This window comes from Anolis carolinensis, chromosome 2 (genome assembly GCF_035594765.1).
Source record: "Anolis carolinensis isolate JA03-04 chromosome 2, rAnoCar3.1.pri, whole genome shotgun sequence".
Lineage (NCBI taxonomy): Eukaryota > Metazoa > Chordata > Lepidosauria > Squamata > Dactyloidae > Anolis > Anolis carolinensis.
The window spans coordinates 166,953,401-166,980,268 of NC_085842.1; the positions used below are offsets into that span (position 1 = coordinate 166,953,401).

Here is a 26,868-nt window from a genome sequence, read left to right on the forward strand (position 1 = left end):
AAAGCAGAAAACCTCAGGGAGCAACAAATAACCCCACTACTAGGGTCTTTTCAGACCATACAATCTTTTTAAAAGGTTTTTTTTTTACATATATTGCAACTCATTAAAAGCACACTTTCCAGTTTAGCACACAACATTGGCGTCTTCCAATGTCAAGACCAAGATGGTAGTGACAATGGATTGGAGAGGATCAGAGATGGGTTCAGGTTTCTGCTTATCCATTCAAAAAAGCAACCCCAGCCGTAACACCCCAAAACAGGCAAGTTTCAAGCAATTGCTCTCTCCCAGACTAAGCCGAAGAACCGGCATTGTCCGTAGACACCTCTAAGGTCATGTAGCCGGCATGACTGCATGGAGTGCCATTACCTTCCCACCAGAGTGGTACCTATTGATCTACTCACATTTGCATGTTTTCAAACTGCTAGGTTGGCAGAAGCTGGGGCTAATAGCGGGAGCTCACCCTTGTCCCCAGATTCGAACTGCAGACCTTTTGGTCAGCAAGTTCAGCAGCCCAGCAGTTTAATCCGCTGCATCACCGGGGCTCCTCTGTTGTGGAAAGCACACAAAAAAGCAACAAAGAAAAAAGGCAATGAAAGCAGTCGTAAAATACAAGATGTTGTACCTGGTAGTTGTGTAATCTGAATTGCCTTCGGTGAATGGAATAGGATAATTACATGATTCAGGTATTTGGAAGTATGTTCACTGACATCAAGAAGGGTATATGGACTTGCTTGTTTTTTTCTTTCCTTCTCATTTTTCTATGTTGATTCTACTGGACTGGGAGAGTGTGATTTGCCCAAGGTCACCCGGTGGGTTTTCTGCCACGGCTGAGCAGGCATTTGAACCCTGATCTCTAGGGTCACAGTCCAGTACCCAAACCATGACACCACAGTGGCTGAAAAAAGGAAGGGGCAGTGTTTATGGGGACCAAACATTTGCTCAATAGCTAGACAGTGGCATGAATGAGAGACATACCACCCATGCTCTTCTATCCTTAACTCAAGGTGCATCTACACTGTAGAGTTAATGCAATTATCTTCAATTAATTCTACATCAATTACCATGCCTCAATCCTATGGATTCATGAGTTGTAGTTTTACAAGATTTATAGCTGTCTCTGTCAAAAAGTCCTAATGCTTCACCAATCTTCAGTTCCCGTGATTTCATAGCATTGAGCCATGGCAGTTAAAGTGGTGTCAAACTGCAATCATTCTACAGTATAAATGCATCTGGAAGCACTTGAGCAAGGATTATCTTATTTTTTGGATTGCAACTCCCATAACCTCTTACCTCTGGAGTGATATTAGAACTGGGTTGTTGTCAGTTTTCTGGTCTGTATTGCCATGTTCCTGAAGTATTCTCTCCTGACGTTTCACCCACATCTATGGTAGGCATCCTCAGAGGTTGTGAAGTATATTGGAAACTAGGCCAGTGAGGTTTATATATCTGTGGAAAGTCCAGGTTGGGAGAAGGAACTCTTGTCTGTTTGAAGCAAGGGTGAACGTTGCAATTTGTGTGTGCTTCTGGAACATGGCCATACAGCCCGCAAAACTCACAGCAACCCCGTGATTCTAGCCATGAAAGTCTTCAACAACAGATATTAGGACTGCTGGGATTTGCAATTCAATAGCATATGGAGGCCTACATGATACCCATCTCTGTTCTATAAGAACAAAATTTTAAGAGGGAGACCCAAGTATGAAACTGTTAAATTATCATTCTTTCAGAAAGTTTGACCTTTTGAATTCATGACTTTATCAAGATCAGAGCTGTCTGGTTCTCTTTGGGGTTTATAGTTGTCATTGAAAACTGAGACCCCAATATCCACGACCCAAAGAGGTTTGATCTAATGGCCAAGGAAGGTCCTGCTGGTTGATGACCTCATAAACAGGGCTAATCCTCATTATTCCTCTGGGCGATTGACACAATCACCTGATACCCACCCTTCTCGGCCAATACTGAACCCCTCCACCTAACAATTAGTAAATCCCTGACCACAATTAGATATATACTATTTTAGGTATCCTGTGATACCTGGGATAGGTATTTGTTAAGAATTACAGCGATATTTTTTTTTATTTTATAAATGATCCCATTAAAATGCATAAGTATGCGGGTAAACTACAACTCCCATTATAATCTGTCATTGGCCCCAAACCTCACCAGTATTTAATGTTGGTCATGATGTTGCATGAGAAAACCACCCCCAGGTCCTTGGGATGTCTAGTTTACCTGGGCCAGGTCCCCACTCACTGAAGTCTCCTTTGTTTCTCTCTTTTTTTTCTTCCTTCTCCCTACTTTCCTTCCTCTCTTCCTCCTTCCCTTCCTTTCTTTCTCCTTTCCTCCCTCTTTTCCTTCCTTTCCCTTTTTGTTCCTTCCTCACTCCCCCCCCCCCCCTTTTCCTCCTTTTCTTCCACTTTGCCTGCCTTCCTTCCCCTTTTTCCTCTGAGAAGCCTGGCTTGTTAAAGGTACTGTGGAAAACTATGTCTCTCGTGTATATAATTTGCTCTAAATGCTCCATGTTTTTTCCTATGTTTTCTATTTTGCCTATATGTTATGTTAACCTAATGTTTTATGCTCCTGAGATCCCCATTCCTTCCCTTTGGGGGAAACTTTGTTCCTGAATCCAAAGTCGTCTTGCATCCCACACACTTGCATAGCCTGGGGGAAAGAAACCAAGATGGGAATTTCCTCATCAATTTCCAGCCTCACCCATTTCTTGGACTTTACCTGGACATCGCAACACAATACTTCTATTCAGGCGGGGAAAACCACCTCCCCCCGCCCTTGGGGAAGAACCAATTTCACCACACTGCACCTTTGATGAATGGGACCTCTCCCATCAGAAGGAAATCTGCATGTCTACAGCCAAACCCCATCCTCTGTAATTTTTGCATGATTGTATCAATATATGTTTTGTTTCTCTCGGGTCTGAAACCGCTAGGCCAGCCCTACTAAGGGGCCATGCCATGTTCATCTCATAAGACAATAGCATTCCTGGGTAGGGCCAAAGATGCCTTCAATCACTTTGTTATTTTTCCTGTACAGTAAAAGGACACTTAATTCATCGACACTTTATCATCCTTTGTTCCCAGCCCAGGCTGGCCAGTGGCTGTGACTGGTCAGAATTAGAGGCTTAGCTGCAGCCTATGTATAAAAAGGGCTATGAAACTGTATTCTGTATGCTATCCACTTTGTGAATGTATCACTAGCTAGCATCTTATCTGCAGATAATAAAATCTTCCTTGGCTGAAAATCACCTTCTCTCCTTGCTTGCTGGCTAATTTCAATCGGTCCTAATCTGAATGCTCTCCAAAGTAGGGACTCACTTAAAATGGGCAACTCGGGTAAATCACTTGCCTGGATTTCTGCCAACAGGCATCTTCCTGGTCTCACTGCCAGGGGTTGCCTCCTAAAATGGGGCCAACAATGAGGGGTATGTGTGCTAAGCTTTTTCCTGACCCATTGTCAGTGGGGTTCAGAATGCTCTCTGGATGTGGGTAAACTATAACTCCCATCATGCTGGGAGTTATAGTTCACCAACTCCCTCCCAAATCCCTCCAGTATGTTCTGTTGGTCATTTGGGGGAGCGGGTGTCTATGCGCCAAGTTTGGGGGAGTCATAGGACTGAGAGTGGCAGCCATCCTGAAAAATACAGATACAACATACTGTACATACTTTGAATGTTATTATATACATAGATATAGATAATATATTGTACATATAGTTGTGTGTGTGTATATATATAGGTTTGTGTGTATGTCTGTATACATAATGTATCTATCTATACACATTTATCTATCATCTATCATACACATAATAAAAGTGAAAATGTGTATGTGTGTATGTGGCAGTGATGTCCGCTTACCCAGACAGCCTCCCGCCTCCACAAACAACTTTAACTGACAGTTCTGGGAAGCTACCAAAGCCCTCCTTCCATGGGCATTGCAGGTTACAGTGAGCCACATCCCAGTGTACCTTTCTCTCTCCACTGGTGTGGAATTTACACGACCCTGCCTGCTGCCTCTCCCTTAACCGTTTCCTATTCTTTTCTGTGGCACACAGAAACTGAACCTACTACAGAGAAAGGTTTGGGGAGAATTCTCCACGATTTATAGGAATTATAGGGACTGCTATGTATGGTTTACTTGCAATCTAAGAGCACTCTGAACCCCACCAATGATGGAACTGGAACTAACTTGCCACACAAATCCAATATGGCCAACTGTGCATACAGGCAAGGTTGGGGGCGATTGTCCTTGCCATATGGGAGTTGTAGTTCACCCGCATCAAGAGATCACTGAACAGAGCTGACGTCGGATCAGGACCAAACTTTGCACACAGAACCAACATGGCCAACTGTGCATATTGGTGGGGTTTGGGGGTGACTGACATTGGTATCAGGGACTTATAGTTTACCTGTATTCAGAGAACACTTAACCCAGGAGATGACGGATGTGGACCAGATTTGGCATACAGACCCAACATGGCCAACTTTGAATATTGGTGGGGTTTGGGGTGATTCTTGGAGCCCTGGTGGCGAAGTGCGTTAAAGCGCTGAGCTGCTGAACTTGCAGACCAAAAGGTCCCAGGTTCAAATCCCGGGAGCGGCTTGAGCACATGCTGTTGCTCCAGCTCCTGCCAACCTAGTAGTTCGGAAAAATGCCAATGTGAATAGATCAATAGGTACCACTCCGGCGGGAGGGTAACGGCGCTCCATGCAGTCATGCCGGCCACATGACCTTGAAGGTGTCTACGGACAACGCCGGCTCTTTGGCTTAGACATGGAGATGAGCACCAATCCCCAGCGTCAGACATGACTGGACTTAACGTCAGGGGAAACCTTTACCTTTTTTACCTTGGGGTGATTGGCACACAATTTTGGGAACTGCAGTTCATCCACATCCTTATGCATTTTCTAATAGGAGCATTCATTTAAAAAAAACCAGGAAAAGTAGCCTTTTTCTAAGAAATAGAGCTACAAATTACCAAACTTATATTACCTAACACCTCAAAACAAACAAGGCCTTTTTCAAATAACCCAGGCATCGCCAGGTCCCCGGGCTAGTAATAATATAAAGAAATATGTGTCTATGCGTGCCACACACACACACACACATTTGTTTATATTACAGTAGAGTCTCACTTATCCAACAGGCCGGCAGAACGTTGGATAAGTGAATATGTTGGATAATAAGGAGAGATTAAGGAGAAGCCTATTAAACACCAAATTACGTTATGATTTTACAAATTAAGCACCAAAAATCATGTTATACAACAAATTTGACAGAAAAAGTAGTTCAATATGCAGTAATGCTACGTAGTAATTACTGTATTTACCAATTTAGCACCAAAATATCACGATGTATTGAAAACATTGACTACAAAAATGCGTTGGATAATCCAGAACGTTGGATAAACGAATGTTGGATATGTGAGACTCTACTGTATTACTAGCTTTGCGGGCTAAAGCTCAGAACTCTTCTCCGCCCTCCCCTCGAGGCCAGATTTCCCGCCTTCTTCCTTCCCTTTTCCCTTCTGTCTCTTCTCCCCGCCCCTCACAAACCTGCTACGTCACAGGCGTGGGAGCCAATAGGACGTAAGGAGGGGCGGAGCTACGGGAACGCGGGAAGTCGCGTGGCGGGAGGAAGGGGGCCGGGTCCTGTGAAGCGCTGGCAATTGTCCCGCCCCTTCCGAGTGGAGGAGCTTCGCGCGCGGGAAAAGAAAGCGCGCGGAAAGAAGGCAGAGAGAGGGAGGGAGGGAGCAGGCAAGGGCCGGCGAAGGCAGGCAAGGCAACGGCGTGACTCGGAGAAGGTCGCCGCCCTCGCCCCACCCTCCTCTTCCTTGGATCGTCTCCGGGCGCCGCCGCTTCTTTCCGCCCATGGAGAACTTCCAGAAAGTGGAGAAGATCGGCGAGGGCACCTACGGGGTGGTCTACAAGGCCAAGAACAAAATCACGGGCGAAGTGGTGGCCCTGAAGAAGATCCGCCTGGACACGTGAGTGCGCATACACACGCGCGCTTTTCTTTTGAGGGGAGTCTGTCGGGGAGGAGCCTGAGGAGGCTTTTCCGCCTTTGGCCTGGGCCGAGAGTCCCCAGGAAGGGAGGAGAGGAGGGGAAGGCCGTTTGAGCCGGGCGTTAGCGCCCGAGGGAGTCGCGACTCATGAGAAGGCCTCAGAGGGCATACACACCACGCATGGCCAAAATAATCTATACCGTAGAGTTAATGGCATTAAACAGACAGACCTTGAAGCTGAAAGGCTATTCAATACTAATCAAGGTGGCCAATTGAAACATTCACACCTGCCTCAAACAGACAAGAGTTCTTTCCCCCCAACCCTGGACATTGCACAGATACATAAATCCCACTTGCCTAGTTTCCAACAGACCTCACAACCTCTGAGGATACCTGCCATAGATTTTTTTTAAAAACTCTACAATCAGGACAGTAAACAAAGGACAACACTCAGAAGACAGGGGAATTCCAGATGTGAAACAATCAGGGCCAGCTTACACCTCCCAACAAAGGATTCCCCCAGGCAGGAAGCAGCTAGGCTTTGAAGCTGCCAGGCTATTCAGTGCTAATCAAGGTGATCAATTGCAACATTCACACTTGCCTCAAACAGACAAATGTTCTTTCTCCCACTCTAGACCTTCCACAGATACATAAACTCCGCTTGCCTAGTTTGCAACAAACCTCACAACCTCTGAGGATGCCTGCCACAGATGTGGGTGAAATGTCAGGAGAGAATGCTTCTGGAACATGGCCATACAGCCTGGAAAACTCACAGCAACCCAGTGATTCCGGCCATGAAAGCCTTCAAGAACACCTAGTGTTTAGACTTGGATCAATGTCCAAGTTATCTCATTAGGTGTGTGTATACAAATAGAGGTACTGTATTACAAAAGCCTAAAACACATCTGGTCCCAGCATTTTGGAAAAGGGATGCTCAACTTTGGACCGTGTTAGCTGTCTTGATGCCACCCTACAGGGTTCTGGTCTTGTTGGTTTGGGTAAGGTATCTTTGGGATTTGGACTTACAGTAGAGTCTCACTTATCCAAGCCTCGCTTATTCAAACCTCTGGATTATCCAAGCCATTTTTGTAGTCAGTGTTTTCAATACATCGTGATATTTTGGTGCTAAATTCGTAAATACAGTAATTACAATATAACATCACTGCATATTGAACTACTTTTTCTGTCAAATTTGTTGTATAACATGATGTTTTGGTGCTTAATTTGTAAAATCATAACCTAATTTGATGTTTAATAAGCTTATCCTTAATCCCTCCTTATGATCCAAGATATTCGCTTATCCAAGCTTCTGCCGGCCCATTTAGCTTGGATAAGTGAGACTCTACTGTGGTTGAGTATGCCCTCACATTTGTTTGTCTCCAACTAGTTTCAGTCTTATGGTCGCCCTATGATGACCGTATTGTGGGGTTTTCATGGCAAGATTTGTTCAAAGGTAGTTTGCTATTGCCTTCCTCTGAGATTCTGCTTTGCCCAGGATCACTCAGTGGGTTTCCATCAGAGCTGAGCAGGAGTCTGAACCTTGTCTCAAACCAGAACTAGCGGGGAGAATTGTAAACACCGTCTTACAATACAAATCCCAGGTTTCCATAAAATGGGTCACAGAAAGTTGAAAGTAGGGCCGTAATTCCTATCAAAGGTAGCAATATACAGTAGAGTCTCACTCATCCAACATAAATGGGCCAGCAGAACGTTGGATAAGCAAAAATGTTGGATAATAAGGAGGGGTTAAGGAAAAGCCTATTAAACATCAAATTACGTTATGATTTTTACAAATTAAGCACCAAAACATCATCATGTTTTACAACAAGTTGACAGAAAAAGCAGTTCAATACATGGTAACATTATGTAGTAATTACTGTAATTACGAATTTAGTACCAAAATATCGCAATGTATTGAAAACAAAAACATTGGCTTCTAACAAATTGACTACAAATAAAGATAGAATTGCATAAAATGAACATACAGTAACAACATTGTCAGAAATTAAATGTGTAACAAGTTCAGTCATTGCTGCCTAGAGAAACAGCTGTGGATCCAGGCAGAAGGCAGATTGTTGGATAATCCAGAATGTTGAATAAGCGAATATTGGATAAGTGAGATTCTACTGTAAATATATTTTGATGTACATTGCAGGAATGGCAGGCAGTGCTGGAGAGAAGGAATTTTCTTTGTTGTTTGGGTTTCACAGAGCAGCTGGTGACTGAATTGCTTTTGGAGTGAGAATAGTAAAGGAAAACCTGGCCTTAATTTGCACCAAACTTGATCTGTGGGACCTGCATTTCTACCTTTCAACAAGTTGGGGTAGTTATTGCCTCTGCTTGGAGCTACTTTAAATATGTGCAAAGTGATTTTTCTTGAGTGAACATAAGCCAGTTCTTACATCTCTCAAGCTGTATATAATTGAGTCATTTCCTTTACAAGGTGCTTCCTTCTGTGGTGCTGCTATTTGAATAATTGTGTATTTGGGAAAAAAATGGCTTGTTCATTTAGAAAGAGCACTCAGTTGTCCAGTTGTTAACAATATGTATAGGTTTCTTTTTTTGTGCAGCCTTATTATGTGATAATTTAATATGACCTGGAGCAAAATCATGTGTCGCTTAGCCCTGTAGTTTCATCCCCTCCCTTCTCACCTTGTCTTTCCTGTTTGCTTCCAGGGAAACAGAGGGAGTTCCAAGCACGGCCATCCGGGAAATCTCACTGCTAAAGGAATTGAACCACCCCAACATTGTCAAGTAGGTCCTTGAACTAAAATTGGAAAAGAAGGACCCCACAAATGCCATCTGTGGGGTGGTGGGATAACTCTGCTATATTTATCAATGAAACACAATTGGAGTTGAAAGATGAGTGATGTTCGGTACTTTAAACACTTTGAGCTTCAGCTCACAAAACTGTTAGCACGACCAATTGTAAGAAATGATGGGAGCTGTAGAAACATTTGGAAGGCAAAAAGTTCCCAACCTAGTGTAAACAAGGCCATGGGATATGGCAGTTTAATGGCTCTACAACAATGCTTTGTAAAAAGTTGGCCCCCTTAACTCAATGTTGATGTCCTGAAAAATTTGGCAACAGTAAAATGTTTCTGACCACCACCCATTTACACAAATCTATTAGTAACAATACACAGCGCTTACAATGGACTCTGCAGAATATGCTTCAGCTATACTCCCCAAATTATTATTGTTATTATTACATTTATTATTTTATTCTATTATTATTGTAAGGATACGTAAGCACATTTACATTGAAGGTTAGAATAATGATTTAATCAGAGTTGGACAGTCTTAAACTAGCTGTGCCCGGCCACGCATTGCTGTGGCAAAGTGGTGGTGGTATTGGTTAAAAAATTTTGTGTAATTTTTATTTGACTTTATTTGCATTTTTAAATTAATTTTATTGTAAGTTATATTTTTATTTATTATATTTTATTATTTTCTTGTATTATTTTTAGTTATTTTCTGTTATTATAGTATTTTATTGTATTAATTTTTAGTGTTTTTTATTATTTTTTATTGGGTTGCTAGGAGACCAAGTTGGAGGAGCTTAGCCTTCTAACTGGCAGCAATTGGATAAAAGCAATTATTCTGCTCTCTCTAATTAGGACTTTATTTTTCTTTTTGTTGTATCAACCTAGAGGCGTGGATGATGGGTTGTGTTGTCAAATTTCAAGGTTGGGGGCCCTGTAGTTTTGTTGTTTTGTGGGTCGCCGTGATGCCATCACTCTTTTATATATATAGATTACAGTTTTATGTAAATATTCAAAACATTTAACCTACTTAATTAATGTAATTTTATTTGTATCTATTTTTATTTTTGAAATTTACCAGTAGCAGCTGCATTTCCCACCCTCGGCTTATACTCGAGTCAATAGGTTTTCCCAGTTTTTTGTGGTCAAATCAGGTGCCTCGGTTTATATTCAGGTCGGCTTATACTTGAGTATATAGGATATTTAAAAACAACAAGGAGAAGAAGGAAAGCTATATAATGGGTGTAATACTAAAAATTGAAGTATAATGGCTTCCTGATTATTCTTATTTTATCATCCAATCGGGGTATTGGGTGGCAACCTGTGCTTGACGGGGTCGCACTCCCCCTGCAGGTGCAGGTCCGCAGTTTGGGGGTCCTCCTGGACTCAGCACTGACGCTTGATGCTCAGGTGTCAGCGGTGGCCGGGAGGACCTTTGCACAATTAAAACTTGTGCGCCAACTGCGACCTTACCTCGTGAAGTCTGATCTGGCCATGGTGGTCCATGCCTTAGTTACCTCTAGACTGGACTATTGCAATGCGCTCTACGTGGGGCTTCCCTGGAAGACGGCCCGGAAACTCCAACTAGTCCAACGTTCGACAGCCTTGCTTCTAACTGGAGCTAATTATAGGAAGCGGTCAACCCTCCTTCTTAAGGAGCTCCACTGGCTGCTGTTCACCTTCCGGACCCAATTCAAGGTGCAGGTGATCACCTACAAAGCCCTGAACGGTTTGGGACCCTCCTACCTTTGTGATTGCCTTTCCCCCCTACGAACCTGTACAATCTCTTTGTTCGTCGGGGGAGGCCCTCCTCTCGCTCCCACCTCCGTCACAAGTGCGGTTGGTGGGGACGAGAGAGAGGGCCTTCTCCGTGATGGCCCCCTGGCTCTGAAACTCGCTCCCCAGGGAAATCAGGCAAGCCCCCACCCTGGTAGCATTCAGAAAGAGCTTGAAAACCTGGCTCTTCACTCAGGCCTTTGAATAAAGATTGCTCATCCCCATAACAATCCTGAATCCGTGACCATATTTGTATCGGTTTACACTTTTTACCTTTGTCAACTTGATATAGACACAGGGTCTATTCCCATCCCAATTTGCACTTCCAAGAATTTGCAGCACTTTATCAGTCACCTCGTGTTTACAATATTTATATGGTGCACTTTACCCAGTCTATTTTTACAACCTCTCCGTTTTAATCCATGTTTTTATGAAGTTTTTGTCATTTATTTTTATTGGGTAATGTTTAAATTTTTATAATTGTGCATGTCTCTTGTCTGTTGTTGTGTTTTATATTGTTATTGCTTTTATTCGGGCTTGGCCCCATGTAAGCCGCCCTGAGTCCCCTTTGGGGAGATAGAGGCGGGGTATAAAAATATTATTATTATTATTATTATTATCATCATCATCATCATCATCATCATCTGGACTAGTGTCTACAATGCACCAGTCACCTCCCTGCTCTCCTTTATCAAACTTCTCATTTCTTTGTTCATTCATCCATCTTCCCCCCTTCTTGACTCTTCAGACTTCTGGATGTGATCCACACCGAAAACAAACTTTACTTGGTCTTTGAGTTCCTACATCAGGACCTAAAGAAGTTCATGGATTCTTCATCATCAATCAGTGGTGTAGAGTTACCCCTTATTAAGGTGAGTAGCTGAGGAGGTAAAGGATAGCTAAGGCCTGGAGAAGCAAATAGTTGCTCAGCCCTTGAATGGACTTATTCTCAATAATGGCAGATGCACTCACGTCCATGTCTATCTAAGGACCAACTGGAATGGGAAGGTTTCCTTCAGTCATTTGGACATCCTTTTTCATGGGGCTTAGCAGAACTCATAAAGAGTTATCTACCTTAAAACTCTAGCCCCCATGCTTCTGCTAGAAGATCTACTTCAGATGATTCAAAACCTCTGAAGTAATTCAAAATAGCAAGATGCAAATTTAGTGGAAACAAGGAGATTGGCACAATTTTTCCTCTTTTAGATATAGCATTTATGAGAGATTAAGTAGGTTTGAACATATGACCTAAATCTCAATCCATTGTTAAATTAATTTTAAAATGCAGTGATTCAATTAATAATTCCTAACAAAAGATTGCTGTGATCTCTGCAGAAGAGAGGAGGACTTGTAACGGGCCAGGATCCAATTGAGTACAGTTGACCTCCGCATTCATGAATTCTGTATTCACAAAGTCAGCCATCTAGAGCTTGAAATCATTTTTTTAATCCCAGAAAGCAAATCTTGGTTCTGTTGTCTTATATAATGAATGTAATTTATTACACCGTGATAGGTAATGAGACTTGAGTATTTTGGTATCCACAGAGGGGTCCTGACACCAAACCTCAGCAGATACCACTTTTCTTAGGCTGGTAGACGGTGAATCCAGGAAGAAGCGGTTCTTCTCACTAGCTTCAGTATCTGTTATGGCGGTCAAGAAGGCTTCTAGAGCAACGTTTTGGGTGGCGCATAGGGCTAGGGGAGAAGAAGAGAAAGTCATGTCTTGTTGGAGGAGCTGTCTGGACAGGGAAATCTTTCTGGCTCTGCTCCTGGATGTTTTCTGCTCAGTTGGATCCTAACCTTGGTTACAAGATTATTTTTCTGAGGCTATGTTGAAAACTGTGTGAACTTGCTTGCTTTGTGAAGAAGTTGTCTCCTTAACCTTCCTTTATCTCTCTTCTCTTAGAGTTATCTGTACCAGCTGCTTCAGGGCCTTGCCTTTTGTCACTCCCATCGCGTGCTCCACCGTGACCTGAAACCACAGAACCTCCTGATCAATGCTGAGGGAGCGATAAAACTGGCGGACTTTGGACTTGCTCGTGCTTTTGGGGTGCCAGTACGGACTTACACACATGAAGTGAGTGTCTCTCCTTCCCTGGATTTTCTCATGTGTCTCCTGTACTCGTTCTAATTTGGGAAACATCAGTTGATGACTCCTAATATTATGGCTTTGCTCTGTGTCTTATTTCTTGACCTTTTCTTTTTGGAGGAAAAGCCAAGTCTGATGAAATGCGTGTAATGGCATAAACTTCGAACATTTTCCACATCAATCATTTAGTGATCAAAAGTCATAGTTTACTACTGAATTCAGATTTTTTTAAAAAGGAAAACAGTTTTAGTTTTATATCTGTATTCAGTGTTTTTCTCAAATGACAGAATAACCTTGAGGAAAATAACCCTATTGTTTACCAAAGCATCTTGTTTATCAAGTTGTTCTAGGTATGCACAGGCTTGTCTTTAGGCATTTAAGGAATGACTGTGTACATTCCAGTCTGATTTCCATTCAAGTCGCTTTGTTTTCAGAGGCTTGAGTTGTACTGATGCAGAGAATAAGATGCAACTACCTGTCTGTCTGCAGTTTATAGCTTAATTGCATATCTGTAGAGGAGATGAAATACTGAACTCTTGTTTGGTGTCGTGCTCCCTACTAGGTGGTCACCCTCTGGTATCGTGCTCCAGAAATCCTCCTTGGCTGCAAATATTATTCAACTGCTGTAGATATATGGAGTCTGGGCTGCATCTTTGCCGAAATGGTATGTATCTGGAATGGTGATATCAACTGGTTGCATATTTTGTTAAGCTAAGGTCTTTACATTATAGAGTACCTTGAATTTGCATCAAAGTCTGAAAGCCAAAGCATACTCTCATGGGAAGAGAAGATCAACAAAGTGAACCTCCTCCACTGGAAAGGAGGAGTATGAGACAAGTAACCATGCATGTGCAAAAATTCTTAGGGACAGTTTTAACCTTCACTGGTGTTTTGTGAGCATTTCTGACCTATCTCAGCCCTCTAGATACCTGTTTTGACCAAGAAAGCTACCTGAGCAGCTTCCTCAGGCTTGGCACCCTCAGTGGATCAGAGCCTCCAGTATGGATTTGGGCAGGAGTCTCCGTAATTTTAGCCACTCCTTTCAAAAGGCTGAAGGAGAAAGGAAGATGCGATATGTGTGTTGGAAAGAGAGATAAAAGAAGCCACCCCATTCTATGGGGTGATCACCCCTCCTCTCCGCTGTCTTCTCACTGGGAACAGAGATTGCAACTGTTTCTAGAAATAACCAAGCTTACTCAGACATCAATTCAAAATCTCCTCCCAAAATAAGACTTCGCTTATAATTCCGCCTCTTTCATATTTCATATTCTTTTGATTTTGGAATACCGTGTATATGTGTATATATAGTGTTTGGAAAATTCAAACACTCCCCACATCCTTTCCCTTTGCCTTGTGAAAAGCTGCTGACAAGATCAGTTGACTAGTCATCAACTCAGCTGGGAGGAAGTGACCTTTTTCCTAGGGCAGAAATGGCCTAGAAAAGGGGTCATGAGATAGTAGAAGTCTGTTAGGGGCTCCTCATTTGAGAACTGAACCACGCCTTTTAGGGAAATGCTCTTTCCGCTAGGAGTGTATACAAAATTGTCTCTCTCACACACACACATATTCAGAAGTCTGCGTCATCTAAGGACTGTCTCATAGAATGATTCTTATGAGAACTTTCTGTATTGAATTATATCCTCTTCCTTCACCATTTGGCATCTGTATTGTGCTGGAAATCATTGTTTGAATTATCATAAGGGCTTTAGTCCTTAGAGATACAATCACATGTGCATTGTGTCCTCCCACCCCCCACCCCAAAACATCTTTAACAGTTTATAATTCTGGAATATTATTTCCAAACAATGCATACACCCTTAACAGGATTTAAAGATTTCAATTATAGAGAAAAGCTGTGGAATTACATGAGAAACTTTAAGTGAAATTTGCAACTTTGTCCTTAAACAGTGTGAGTAGTGCATTACTGCGCAAGGACAACAATGTGAACATCTGACATAAAGTTATAATTTAAGAAGGAATTTGTAATTGATTGAACCATTATTATTGTGTTCAATGTAAATGTATTTACTTAGCCTTCAAATAATCACCATAGCTCCTATGGGAACACCCATATATTGCTTTCTACCCTGCTTTTCTGGTCTAACGACTGGATTTTGTCATATATTTTTAATTTATGTGAAAAATGAAGCTAATAAAGCAAATCTACGTAAAAATAATGTGTCTAGCTTTGTGGCTGCCTGCGGATTTATTTTAGGTGTGCGTTATACTCTGACGCTACACCAGCCTGGGTGGACTGAACTCATTCATTGTGTATCCTCTGGAAATAAAAGGAAGAACTGTTGAGGATAATCCTGTTCTGCTCTTCTGTCAAACAGCTAACGCGTAGAGCCCTTTTTCCTGGGGATTCGGAGATTGACCAGCTGTTCCGCATATTTCGCACATTGGGCACACCTGATGAAACTGTATGGCCAGGCGTCACTTCCATGCCTGACTACAAGTCCAGCTTCCCTAAATGGGCCCGGCAGGATTTCAGCAAGGTGGTGCCGCCTTTGGATGAAGAAGGCAGGAAGCTTCTGGCGGTGAGTTTCAAAACAGTAGAAGGGGTCTCTTCTGCTGCAAGAAAGTGTAACATTGGTTTGGATGTTTAGCAGAGTGAAGTCTCATTCTTTCTAAGTGTAAAGAATAAGAAAGAATTCTTTCTAAGGAGCTGCGGTGGTGCAGTGGGTTAAACCCTTATGCCGGCTGGACTGCTGACCTGAAAGTTGCCGGTTCAAATCCGCAAGATAGGGTGAGCTCCTGTCTGTCGGCTCTAGCTTGCAGGGATATCAGAGAAACCTGCCAGCAGGATGATAACACATCTGGACATCCCCTGGGCAACGTCTCTGTAGACAGCCAGTTCTCTTGCACCAGAAGCAACTTACAGTATGTTCCTCAAGTCACTTCTGACACGATTTAAAAAAGTGTAAAATTAATGCTCTGCCATGAGTTAACATAGATCACTGCTGTATGAGAGCACATATTATATGTCTCTTTTCAGCTTCAGGAATCAAGAAATAGTTTCCTGTAGTAAGATTTGTGGGAAGCTTTGCTGCTTTTATAAGATAACGTATGTTTATCCCTCATTCAAGTGTCCCTTTCCTAGAGATCATGACAGAACCTGGAATAAGCTTATCACAGCTTTAATAATGGCTCCATTCGCTGAGAGTCTTGCCCCTTGCAGCATGTTCTGAAATTTGATTCCTTTTTCTTTATTACAGTAGTGAGTAGCACATTTGGAATATCAGGTTTGAAAATGTATTTACTGTTGTGAACACTAAAGATTGAACTTGTTTGATTGGTTAGGTTATAGTATCTCCTTGATTAAAGCATTAGTATAGTGCCACACAATGGAAATTTCGGAGAATGGCATGCTCGTTGTCACTGTTGCCTGGTGGAGCATTTTTATAACTGGCTTCTTCAAAGGCCTCTTTTTACTCTTTTTTAGCAGTTTCCTTTCAATTTGGAATTTCCTTCCACATGGACTACAAAGCCCATAATGGGGTTGTTGTCTCGGAATTGTGATAACTTGGTACATATGGGAGTTATTAGGTTAAGGAAGACTGTTCAAAGCATGGGTTCTGTTGGGCAAATGGGCTTATTAACAAAATATCCTCCCTATAAATGTACAGCAGAGTAATTTATAAGCAGCAGCATGACCCAGCACTAGTATCCAAAAGTGATAAATAGAACAAAAACACACAGACCAATGTTATCTGTTCATTAGGAGGCTTTTCTTCATAGCAAAATAATATGGTTGCACTATTTACAAAAATCAGGTTTCCATAACACAAATAAAGTTCTTTGTATTTCCTTCTTTGCTTCCACGCTGGGCTTCTTTCTCATGCAGATAAACAGCTTTGCTGTCACAGAGCCTCCTCTCATACCGGTTACACAGGAGCTTCACACAGTAGCTTTACACACAGCAGCCTTCATACAGGAGCTTCACACACGAGGCGTTCCACCTAGGGCTTCTTTCACTGAAGCTTCTCACACTGAGGCATTCCTAACTAGCTTTGGCCCATTAATTCTAACAGGCTTCGGCCTACTCACTCTCCTTGGGGCAATGCTAGCTTATTTAATCCTTTCAGTGCTTGACTCACATTTTTACAATTAAAAATACCTAGTTAATTTTTTATATTTCTAACAGACTTTACAATCTCTTAGATTTTTCTTTGTGTTTCCCCTGTATACTCCACTCATTCGTCAAATAGCTCATTTATTGAAGAGTAATAAATGATTTGTTTCAGTTAGAGTACATTGATTGGTTGCAATAAATATATAGCTACGAAGATTGGTCAGTGAATCAAGACTGGAGAAGTCTTAATCTAAATTTTAGAGTCTCTGAACATAGAACATTTTTTCTGTGTAAGGCAATTGCAGCTCCCTTTTTGTTGCTTCACTTTCCGTCAAGAAATGTAGTCTGCAAAGATCAATTGTAGAACATTGGCTTTGCAAGCAGAGCCAAGGTTCCTAAATACAATCTGTGGTTTCATTGATCGGGTATATAACAAATGCCTTCCTGTCTGCACCCATCTTACCTTGACTGTATTATTTAAAAGCGGGGGGTGGAGGGGGAAAAAGGTGAGAAAAAAGAGTGGATAGAGGGATGGTAAGAGAGAAAAAGAGGAAGACATCAAGAGAGAAAAGAACTGAGGGATAGGTTTCTTGGGTAATCACTTTTTCTTGGTAGTCTTGTTTTTGTCCCATCTTTTGATTCGGAAACAGAATCATATTTGTTCTAAGATACACATCTCTTGTTGGGGAGGGGGGCGATCTGATTTATCTTATTTTGAGGGGAGGGTTGGATTTCCTGCCAGTTATTATAACTCATCTTCCTTTCCCCTTTAGCAAATGCTGCATTACGATCCCAACAAGAGAATCTCAGCCAAAACAGCCCTCAGCCACCCTTTCTTCCGGGATGTCACAAAAGCTGTGCCGCACCTCCGCCTGTAAGAATCAGGAGGGTTCCTGCTTCCTTGGACTGCACTGGTTGCTTGCACTTAACTTTTCAACTTCATCTTGAATGGAACATTGTGGTTCCTGTTGGCACAGAGTCTACACTTGCATAGTTTATACTCTGAGGTTTACTTTAAAGCACTAGCCGAGGACTGGGTGCTTCCAGACAGCCTTGCGACAGGAGGGAAGGGCCTCCAGAGCCACCTACTTCAGGGACTCGTTTTGTGACAGAAACCATCACCTCTTCCTCCTTTGACAGAACATCTTTTGTCTTGGCTGACCCCCTGGTTCCATCTTCAATATAGAGCTCAGCTGTGCTTTTCTTTGAGAAAACCTTGCTGCCAGCATGAAACCGTTTTTCTCTGATTCATATCAGGATATTGACTTCAACTCTGGTTCCTACCTGGCATTCTATCAATTGCATTTTGGTGCTAGCAGAACCTTGCCCACTTTTGCCTTCCAGACCTTCAGATGAGGATTGTGCACTTAACTCTCCACTTTTTGTAAACAGGAAAATATTCTACTCAGGCCAATGAACTTCTACAAAATCAAAATTGACGTGCCTTTATATTAAAACAGTCCGGTCAACTTTTCCTGATAATGATGGTTTGTGGTGCTTGCATAAGGAGGAATAAAAGTTAGGGCTGGTGAAGATCACACTCTGGCAACTCAGAATGTCTTGCTAACCATCTAAAGGACTGTTTACTGTGTCACCAGACATTCTTGACTTTTCTAATGTACTAGTGTGTTCATCCTTCCACATCCTACTCCTGTACATGTATTATTTGTCTCTGTCCCCATGGTTATAGCCCATTAAACATTAATGCAATAGATATGGTTACAAAACTTCATCAGACCATGCTCCCTGCAAAGCTGCCTTTTTCCAGTGGTGTTTTACGTTCAACAGTTGTTGGTCTCAAAGGTCTCTTCCAAATGCCTACAACTGGAGCAAATCTGTCAGGTAGCCTTAGCTTGCAGGAGTCTGTTCAACAAATGCAGAATGCTTTCCGAAGTCATGTATGTTGGCTTTTAAATTTCAAATATTTAGCAGTTTGAAAAAATGAGAAAGTTCTGTCTCTACTACTGATGTGTATCTTACTGAAAATAATGTCATCATATTTGTAACCTGTGCTGCACTGCACCAAGGCTGGAGGTCTGGAAACAGTCTATCACTATGCCAATTTTGGTTTGAAGGAACTAAGGCAGTGTGATTCTCAACCTGTGGGTCCCCAGATGTTTTGGCCTTCAACTCCCAGAAATCCTAACAGCTGGTAAACTGACTGGGATTCCTGGTAGTTGTAGGTCAAAACACCTAGGGACCCATAGGTTGAAAACCACTGAACTAAGATGTGGGGTTATTTCAGTGAAATGCATTGCAGGATTTCAAAGGACTTGAGATATAATCGAAACAGTGATGTTTATCTCTAAGGGGAAAACCAGCTAAACTTTGTCCAGCAAATCCATGAAGCGGTATAAATACTTTCAGAAGAATTCATGATTATCTTTTCATTGGTGAAGAACTATAGGTACCCTTTGGATGAACTAGTTATGAAGACATGCCTACAACATTGAGGTTTTGTCTCAAGGCAATATTAAGTATTAAAGCTTTGACCAGCCCACAAAGATGCTGCAATAACATGAACAAACCCAATGCTTTTGCCTTATCTATGATAGACTTTGAAATTTTCCTTTCCAGATATTTGGATCCATCCATCACCAAGAGCATTATGAGAGCATTAAATAAAATGAAGAATCAGTTAATTTTTTTTGGGGGGGGGGCTCTTTATTTTGTAAAATTCTATTTTGCGTGATATATATTTTATCAAAAAGTGTCCTGAGGAAAGTAAGGTACAATTGTCATCTCAAACTCAGTGACAGAATTACTGAAATAGATTATTACATAATCTATTTATAACTGCATATTTTGGAAAAGAATACAGGTCACATGCAGTGGGAGATTTGGGGGCATTTCACACCCCTTGGACTAAAATGGGAATGCTTGCTATAGAAGTGTAAATTCCAAAGTAAATCAGCAAAATGTTCATCAGAAATACTGACGCCACTGCTGCATGCAATATTTGGATACATTTCTTTTTTCTTCTCTTGATCTTTTGATTGGAAGTAATAGATATATTTATGAGGCCATTGAATACTGAATTTGTATAAACCTTGTAAATCTAAGCACCTTGATATTTTTTCAATGTAGACTGTTAAAAGAAAAAATATTTTGTCAGTAGACCTTTGTAAGACTTAATTTTTAACTAACCTGTTTATGCATAATTAAAGTATTTTGTAGTTTTAAAGGAGCATTTCTTGAGTTTTTTCCGATTGGATGATGTAATGCAATCTGAGCTCTTCATCTACTGTGAGCTCCTCTCAAGGTAAAACCCAGTTTTGTGCTATTAATATTAGTTCTCTTCAGTTCAAACAAAACTGATTTCTATCACACTGCACAGACTAGTTATAATAGTAATAATAATACTTTATTTATATTCTGCCCTATCTCCCTGAGGGCGGGATATAAATATCTACACTGCAGCCTATTGGGGATGCACTTGATTCTGTGGACCCAAAGAAATAGAGAAAGAAAACCATAGAAATCTTAACTTGTGAAAAGATGGGAAACAGTTTATTGAGAACTAATGAATTATCTCTCCATACTGCTAGTGAACATTTAAGCTATAGATCCATGTGAAAGTGGTTCTATATGTGTTAAACTCATTATTTACATGGCTGCCTTATATGAAGTCAAATGAGCAGCCAGCCTAGGTCAATATTGCCTACACTGACTAACAGCAACTTTCCAGGATTTCAGGCCAGAATCTTTGTCTTGTCTGAAGCTGAACTGAACTTGGACTTAACTTGGGAGCTTTTGCACGTCAGAGGTGTTCTTTAGTGCTAGGACCATTCCTAAAAATCTTCAAAAAGGCATTTACTTCCAAGCCACAACACATAGCAGTGATGTGATACTTATCTAAACTGCAGAACATGTACCTCATTGGATGGTATCTTCAAGTGCTTATAATGGTAGTATTAAGTGTAAGAGTCCTATAGCTACAGAAACTATAAGCAGCACATATAGCATTTGTATATACCTGAATTCTGGGTTGCTGTGAATTTTCTGGGCTGTATGGCCATGCTGCAGAAGTATTCTCTCCTGATGTTTTGCCCACATTTAGTTGTGGGGTTGTGAGGTCATACAGCCTGGAAAACTCATAGCAACCTAGTGATTCTGGCCATGAAAGCCTTTAACAACATATGTGAATTCTCTTTGTGCCTTTTTGATCAGTTATTACAATGAAGTTTTTCATTGTGTTGAGAAATATGAAACGGGTTTGAAAGATGAAAATTGGTGCCTGATCATTGGCCACATTAACGGATTGGCATCCTAACAACTTCTGAAGACCTGAAGGTTCCCACCCCTGCCATAAGTAGACCGATAACTGTTTGGGCTGTAGATTACTTGTTCGTTTTTATTAGGATTCAGTGTGATAAAAGTGGCAGCTATTAATACAAGACAAAGTGGGAATTCAGCAGTGCGGTGATTTGGTTTGTGAAAGCAGCTCCTTCACCTCTAGAAGCACAGACAAATTCGTTTATGACTAAAAACTTGTTTTCAAACCTTTTCTTGAATCGGAATAGGAAAGTACGCTGTCCTGTATACTCCTTATGGCTGAGATAATGGAAAGTTTAAGTAACTACAATGTAGCTCTGCAACTGCAATGAAGCAAGTGGGGACCATTAAGCCAGAAATGTGACAATACCTGAATAATATAATCTACTATTAATATTTGCAGAATGCAAGACTGCTGGACTAGAGGCTAAATTCTGTCCCAGCAGAATTCTTATCAGATAATACTTTGCTGGAGGCTTCAGGTCTCCCAGTGAGTTTGAAACAGTAGTTGAGGAACTAAATGTCATTGAATTGCAATTCCCATCAGTCCAGCAGTACACACTAACATGGGGCAACCTGTTTCCCCTCCCTGTTTTACAGCAGGAGCAATCAATAGTTGTAGCAATTCTTATCTACTTCTTATTAGCAGAATAGACCATCAAAGGAGGTCTGCTGCACCACAAGAAGAGCATGGAAATTGCTAAAGGGGTTAAATCGGGTTCAGTCAGGTATTCCTGAAGATTTTTGTGTGTGTCAGGAATGACTTGAAAAACTGCAAGTCGCTTCAGGTGTGAGGGAATTGGCAGTCGGCAAGGATGTTGCCCAGGGTATGCCTGGATGTTTGATGTTTTACCATCCTTGTGGGAGGCTTCTCTCATGTTCCTGCATGGGGAGCTGGCGCTGACAGAGGGAGCTCACCTGCTCTCCCCGGATTCGAACTACTGACCTGTTGGTTAGCAGTCCTGTTGGCACAGAGATTTAACCAAACGTGCCACTGGGGGCTCCAATCCTAAGCTTTGAGCAGGCCGATGGGAGTTGGAGGCCCAAACAGCTGAAGGGCTGCAGTTTTGAGGATGCCTGGTTCATTTTGAGAAGCATAATCTCGATCTGCTGACCAAGAAAAGCAGTGCATAAAACGCATATCAAATCGCTGTACAGATTGCTGATGAGTTGAAACCATCCTTTCCCCATCTTCACCTCCTCCAGATCCCAGCTCTGAGAGCAAGGCTTCAGTTTGAAAACAAATGTGGGGTTTGTTTCCAAAAGGTACCAAAGCCATCTGAACAAATGTTACAGGAATAGAAAAAAATGTACTAAGGATATGCATTTGTTTGCTACAAAATGCAGTTTTCCAGGCTCTGTACCAACATAATTTTAAACATTTTTATATTTTTGATCTGTACATGAGTTGTGAGGATCTGACAACCTGAATGTTCCAACAAACTTTAAAAGTATTAATCCCTAGGCCCATTCCCTAATTGCCAGATAGTAATCTGTTCCGCATCTCACCTACTTCCCTGGTCTTGTGATACATTGTTTGCGCCACCCCTCGCCCAGTCCTTTTATAGCTAAGTAGATCCTTTTCAGTACTCCTGACCATTGGACTCCTGAACCTCACTTGATGGAAGTCTCGATGTATTCAGTTATATATATATATTAATGTGTTTTAACTGGGTTTCTGTATTTTATGATGATTTTTTAAAAATTATTATTTTTATCTTTATTTTATTGTCTTTAATTGTTTAAAAGGTATAGTTAGGTTGTTTATATTGTCTAATGTACTTTGTCTTGATGTAAACTGTTTGTATGGTTTGCTTTGGGCATTTAATGGCTATCTTATGTTGGAAACTGCCCTGAGTGCCTTCGGGGAGATAGGGATGTCTATAAATTAAGTTTATTATTATTATTATTATTATTATTATTATTATTATTATTATTATTATTATACTTTTTTATTACTCTTAGCCAACAATGTGCTACCACTTACAACACATTTTTCATTAAAAAAAAATTGGTGCTTTTTGGAAACAAACTCCAGAAATGTGGTTTGGTGTTCTGCTGACTTGGAGGCCATTTGGCTTCTTCCCTCTTCCCTAAAGGTAAATGGGAAGCCTTGGCACAGAAGAAGGGAGTTCTTCAGGCTTTTTGACTCCATGGAAAAGAGCCAGGGCTTCTTCCTCCCAGCCACGTTTCATTATAGTACTTGAAAGCTGTCTGGAAGAAGGGCTGAGACAGTGACACCTTCACTTTCTGGTGGTTCAATGGACACAAACTTTGTTTCATGAACAAAATTATTTCAAAATACTGTGACAGATTTCCTTCAGGCTATGTGAATAAAATGTATATGGAACACAAATTGATTGTGTGTTTAGACATGGGCCCCATCTCTAAGATATTTCGTGGAGATATATGCAAATATAGGCAATCCAGATATGAAACAGTCTGAAGTCCTGCGTTGCTATGAGTTTTCTGGGCTGTCTGACCATGATCCAGAAGCATTCTCTCCTGACGTTTCGCCCGCATCTATGGCAGGCATCCTCAGAGGTTGTGAGGTCTGTTGGAAACTAGGCAGGTGGGGTTTATATATCTGTAGAATGTCCAGGGTGGGAGAAATAACACTTTTGTCTATTGTAGGCAAGTGTGAATGTGTCAACCGGCCACCTTGATTAGTATTAAATAGCTTTGCAGCTTCAAGGTCTGACTGCTTACTGCTTGGGGGAATCTGAAGTCGAAAACACACCTGATCCCAAGCCTTTACGAGAAGGGGTGCCCAACCTGTATTGGCCACACAAGCGTTTCTCCACCGAGAGCACGGCGACGCGCGATAACTCGGAGATAAGACCCACAGAATCCAGTGGCATTCGCTTCCGGACTCCCAAGATCCTCTCCGCTTCCTCGGCAACCCCTCTGACTATAAGGGACCCAAAGAGGTCAAGGATTAGGCGCCTCCTAGACACCTTTTTTTCTGAGGAGCCAAACACTGCCACTCAAATCCGAGGTCACTTCTCATTGGGCGACCGTGACAGCGTGCCCCCTGATTGGGTAAAAAAGTTAGCTCCCTTGTCAATCATTCTCTCCCTCCCTCAATCTCGGTCTCGGAATGGGCAGCGAGAACTGAAATTCAGAGCTCTAATTGGATGTAGCTGCTCCATGGTCCCACCTTCTTAGGTCACCTTATTTGTTGTTTATGAAGCTGCCTTCCTATTGGTCAGCTCCCTCGTCGTTTAAGCAAGCGCCCTCCCTTTCTTGCCCGCTGGGTGCTTCCTAATTGGCTCTCCCGCCTCCTTTTCTGCCATTGGCGAGGCCTCTCCTGCCCATTCTTCCCTTCGCGGAGCCCCAATTAGCCGGTCGGGGCCAGGGCGCGGTTTCCTCAAAGGCGATTGGCTGGGAGGGCGTGGCCGTGCCCCAGGTGCCTTGCGCCCATTGGCCGGGGACGCGTTCCAGCGCCGCCTCCGCGTGCAGAGGTGGGTTTGGTTGAGGGAGTTTGTTTGTGTGCGAGGCAGTCGGGGCCCGCGGAGGGGGGCAGTCGGAGCCATCCGTCCCAGGTAGAGCGGGACGCGAGGAAGGGAGGGGGGCTTGGTTGCCTAGGCGACCGGGAGGGCTGCAGCGAAGGGCGGTGGCTCGGAAAAGCCGGGGCCTTGGAGCAGACAGGGGTGGGAGGATTGAGGGGCTGGCGGGGCCTTCGAGGCAGGAGGAGGCCCCTCAGAACCGGGCGGCGGAAGAGGCTTGGGGAGGCCAGGAAGGGGGGGCGCGCTTGATGGGAAATGGCGGAGGGGGCTAGCAAGGCCTCAAACAGACAAGCCCAGGCCACGGGGTGTGTATGAGGGGCCTTTCAGCCTGGGAATTAGCTTGGAAAGAGGCGAGTTTTGTGTGAATTAGATATCGAGGGGCTTGGAAGGCGGTTGGAGGGGTTGTGTTCCGCAGCAGCGTTGGTTTGGTTGAATGATGTGGAAACGAAAGTGCTGGAGTGCCCTACTCTTCGGGAGCACTCCCTGGCTGCCAAATCGCCACAGCAGCCTGTAATATGTTAATCACGCGTTTCGTAGCATTGCTTTTAGATTTAGGCCAGGCATGGGCAAACTTCGGCCCTCCAGATGTTTTGGACTGCAACTCCCACAATTCCTAACAGCCTACCGGTTAGGAATTGTGGGAGCTGAAGTCCATCACACCTGCAGGGTCAAAGTTTGCCCATTCCTGATTTAGGCTGTTGGGAAACCTTACCAGATGTTCATGATCCCCACCCTCTAGTTATCCAGGGGTTTTGGGCTTCAATTCCCCAAAATCCTGACAGTTTCCCAAGTTGGCTGGGGTATCTGGGGGTGGAAGTGTTAAACTTAAATTGCTTATGTTTTATTCTTTTGTATTGTTGTATATTGTCATCGAATTCTGCCAGTTTTGTAAGCCGCCCTGAGTCCCTTCGGGTGAGAAGGGCGGGATAGAAATGATGAAATAAATAAATATATAAACACCTGGCAGGCCAAAGGTTGGAAACTGCTGTAGATTTGTATGTATTTATCGCAGGCATGGGCAAACTTCAGCTCTCCAGGTGTTTTGGACTTCAACTTCCAGGAATCCTAGCCAGCTTATTGGTTGTTAGGAATTGTGGAAGTCCAAAATACCTAGAGAGACGGAGTTTGCCCATGTCTGATTTATCATGTCAGAAGCGAAACGAGGGTACAATTGTAATGTATTTAAAAACACAAGCAAAGTTAAAAACTTGGCATTATACTAAATGTCCTTTGACTAGAAGCTGGCTGCTTGGAGTGCCTCTGATGTTATTAGAAGGTCCTCCATTGTGCGTGTGGTAGGGCTCAGACTGCATAGGTGATCTCTGATTTGTTCTTCTCCACACTCACGTGTCGTGGACTCCACTTTCTGGCCCCATTTCTTAAGGTTGGCTCTGAATCTCGTGGTGCCAGAGTTCAGCGCCTTCCAAGTCGCCCAGTCTTCTATGTGCCCAGGAGGGAATCTCATCCAGTATCAGCCAATGATTAATGTTCCAGGTTCTAGCTTGCCACTTTTGGACTCTCATGAGAGAAGCCGCCCCGCAGGATCGTAACACATCCAGGCGTCCCCTGGGCAAAGTCTTCATAGACATCTGATTCTCTCACAACCAGAAGTGACTTGCAGCATGCTTTAGATCAGTAGTTCTCAACCTGTGGGTCCCCAGGTTTTTGGCCTACAACTCCCAGAAATCCCAGCCAGTTTACCAGCCAGTTTTTGGGAGTTGAAGGCCAAAACATCTGGTGACCAACAGATTAAGAACTACTGCTTTAGATTAAAGCAGTGGTTCTCAACCTTTGGGCTTCCAGGTGTTTTGGACTTCAGCTCCCACAGTTCTTAACAGCTGGTAAGCTGGCTGGGTTTTCTGGGAGTTGAAGTCCAAAACACCTGGAGGCCCAAAGGTTGGGAGCCACTGCTTTAGATTAAAGACTACTGCAGGATATACTATTGTACTAGTTGAAAGGTGCATTTACACCAGGTATCCTCAGACTGTGGCCCCCCAGCTATTTGAACCTCCAGCTCCCAGAATTCCTGACCATTGAGCAAGCTGGCCAGGGCATCTGGGAGTTGGAGGCCAAAACAACTGGAGGACCGCTGTTTGAGGGTGCCTGATCTACACTGTAGAATTAATGCATTTGACACCACTTTTACTGCCATGGCTCATTGTTGTGGAATCCTGGCAGTTTTAGTTTTGCAAGGTCTTTAGCTTTCTCTGCCGAAGAGCTTTGGTGCCACACTAAACAATGAATCCCAGGATTTCATAACAGTGAGCCATGGAGGCTAAAGTGGTGTCAAAATGCATTAATTCTACAGTGCAGTAGCACCCAAGCGCTGTTTTTTGTTCCTGAAATCCTGACCTGGTAACATAG

At 42.7% G+C, this 26,868-nt stretch overlaps 2 protein-coding genes across 4 annotated transcripts in view; both read left to right on the plus strand.

Annotated features, from left to right (window-relative positions):
* Positions 1-5,631: 5,631 nt before the first annotated feature.
* Positions 5,632-19,904, plus strand: cdk2 (cyclin dependent kinase 2). Its single transcript, XM_008114422.3, has 7 exons — positions 5,632-5,997; positions 8,692-8,769; positions 11,305-11,428; positions 12,463-12,633; positions 13,208-13,309; positions 14,982-15,185; positions 17,494-19,904. Exons 1-7 carry the CDS (start codon positions 5,882-5,884, stop codon positions 17,596-17,598), a joined length of 900 nt encoding a protein of 299 aa, XP_008112629.1. The 5' UTR covers positions 5,632-5,881; the 3' UTR covers positions 17,599-19,904.
* Positions 19,905-24,435: 4,531 nt separating this feature from the next.
* The window catches only part of rab5b (RAB5B, member RAS oncogene family), a 42,051-nt gene continuing 39,618 nt past the window's right edge, over positions 24,436-26,868 (plus strand). Inside the window, exon 1 of one of the 3 annotated variants that reach the window (XM_008114428.3) lies at positions 24,436-24,459. The gene's annotated coding sequence lies outside the window, so the exon portion shown is untranslated. Of the gene's footprint in view, positions 24,541-24,790; positions 24,810-26,868 lie in introns of those variants that run through there. The other 2 variants (XM_003223196.4, XM_062974042.1) reach the window with 2 other exon arrangements.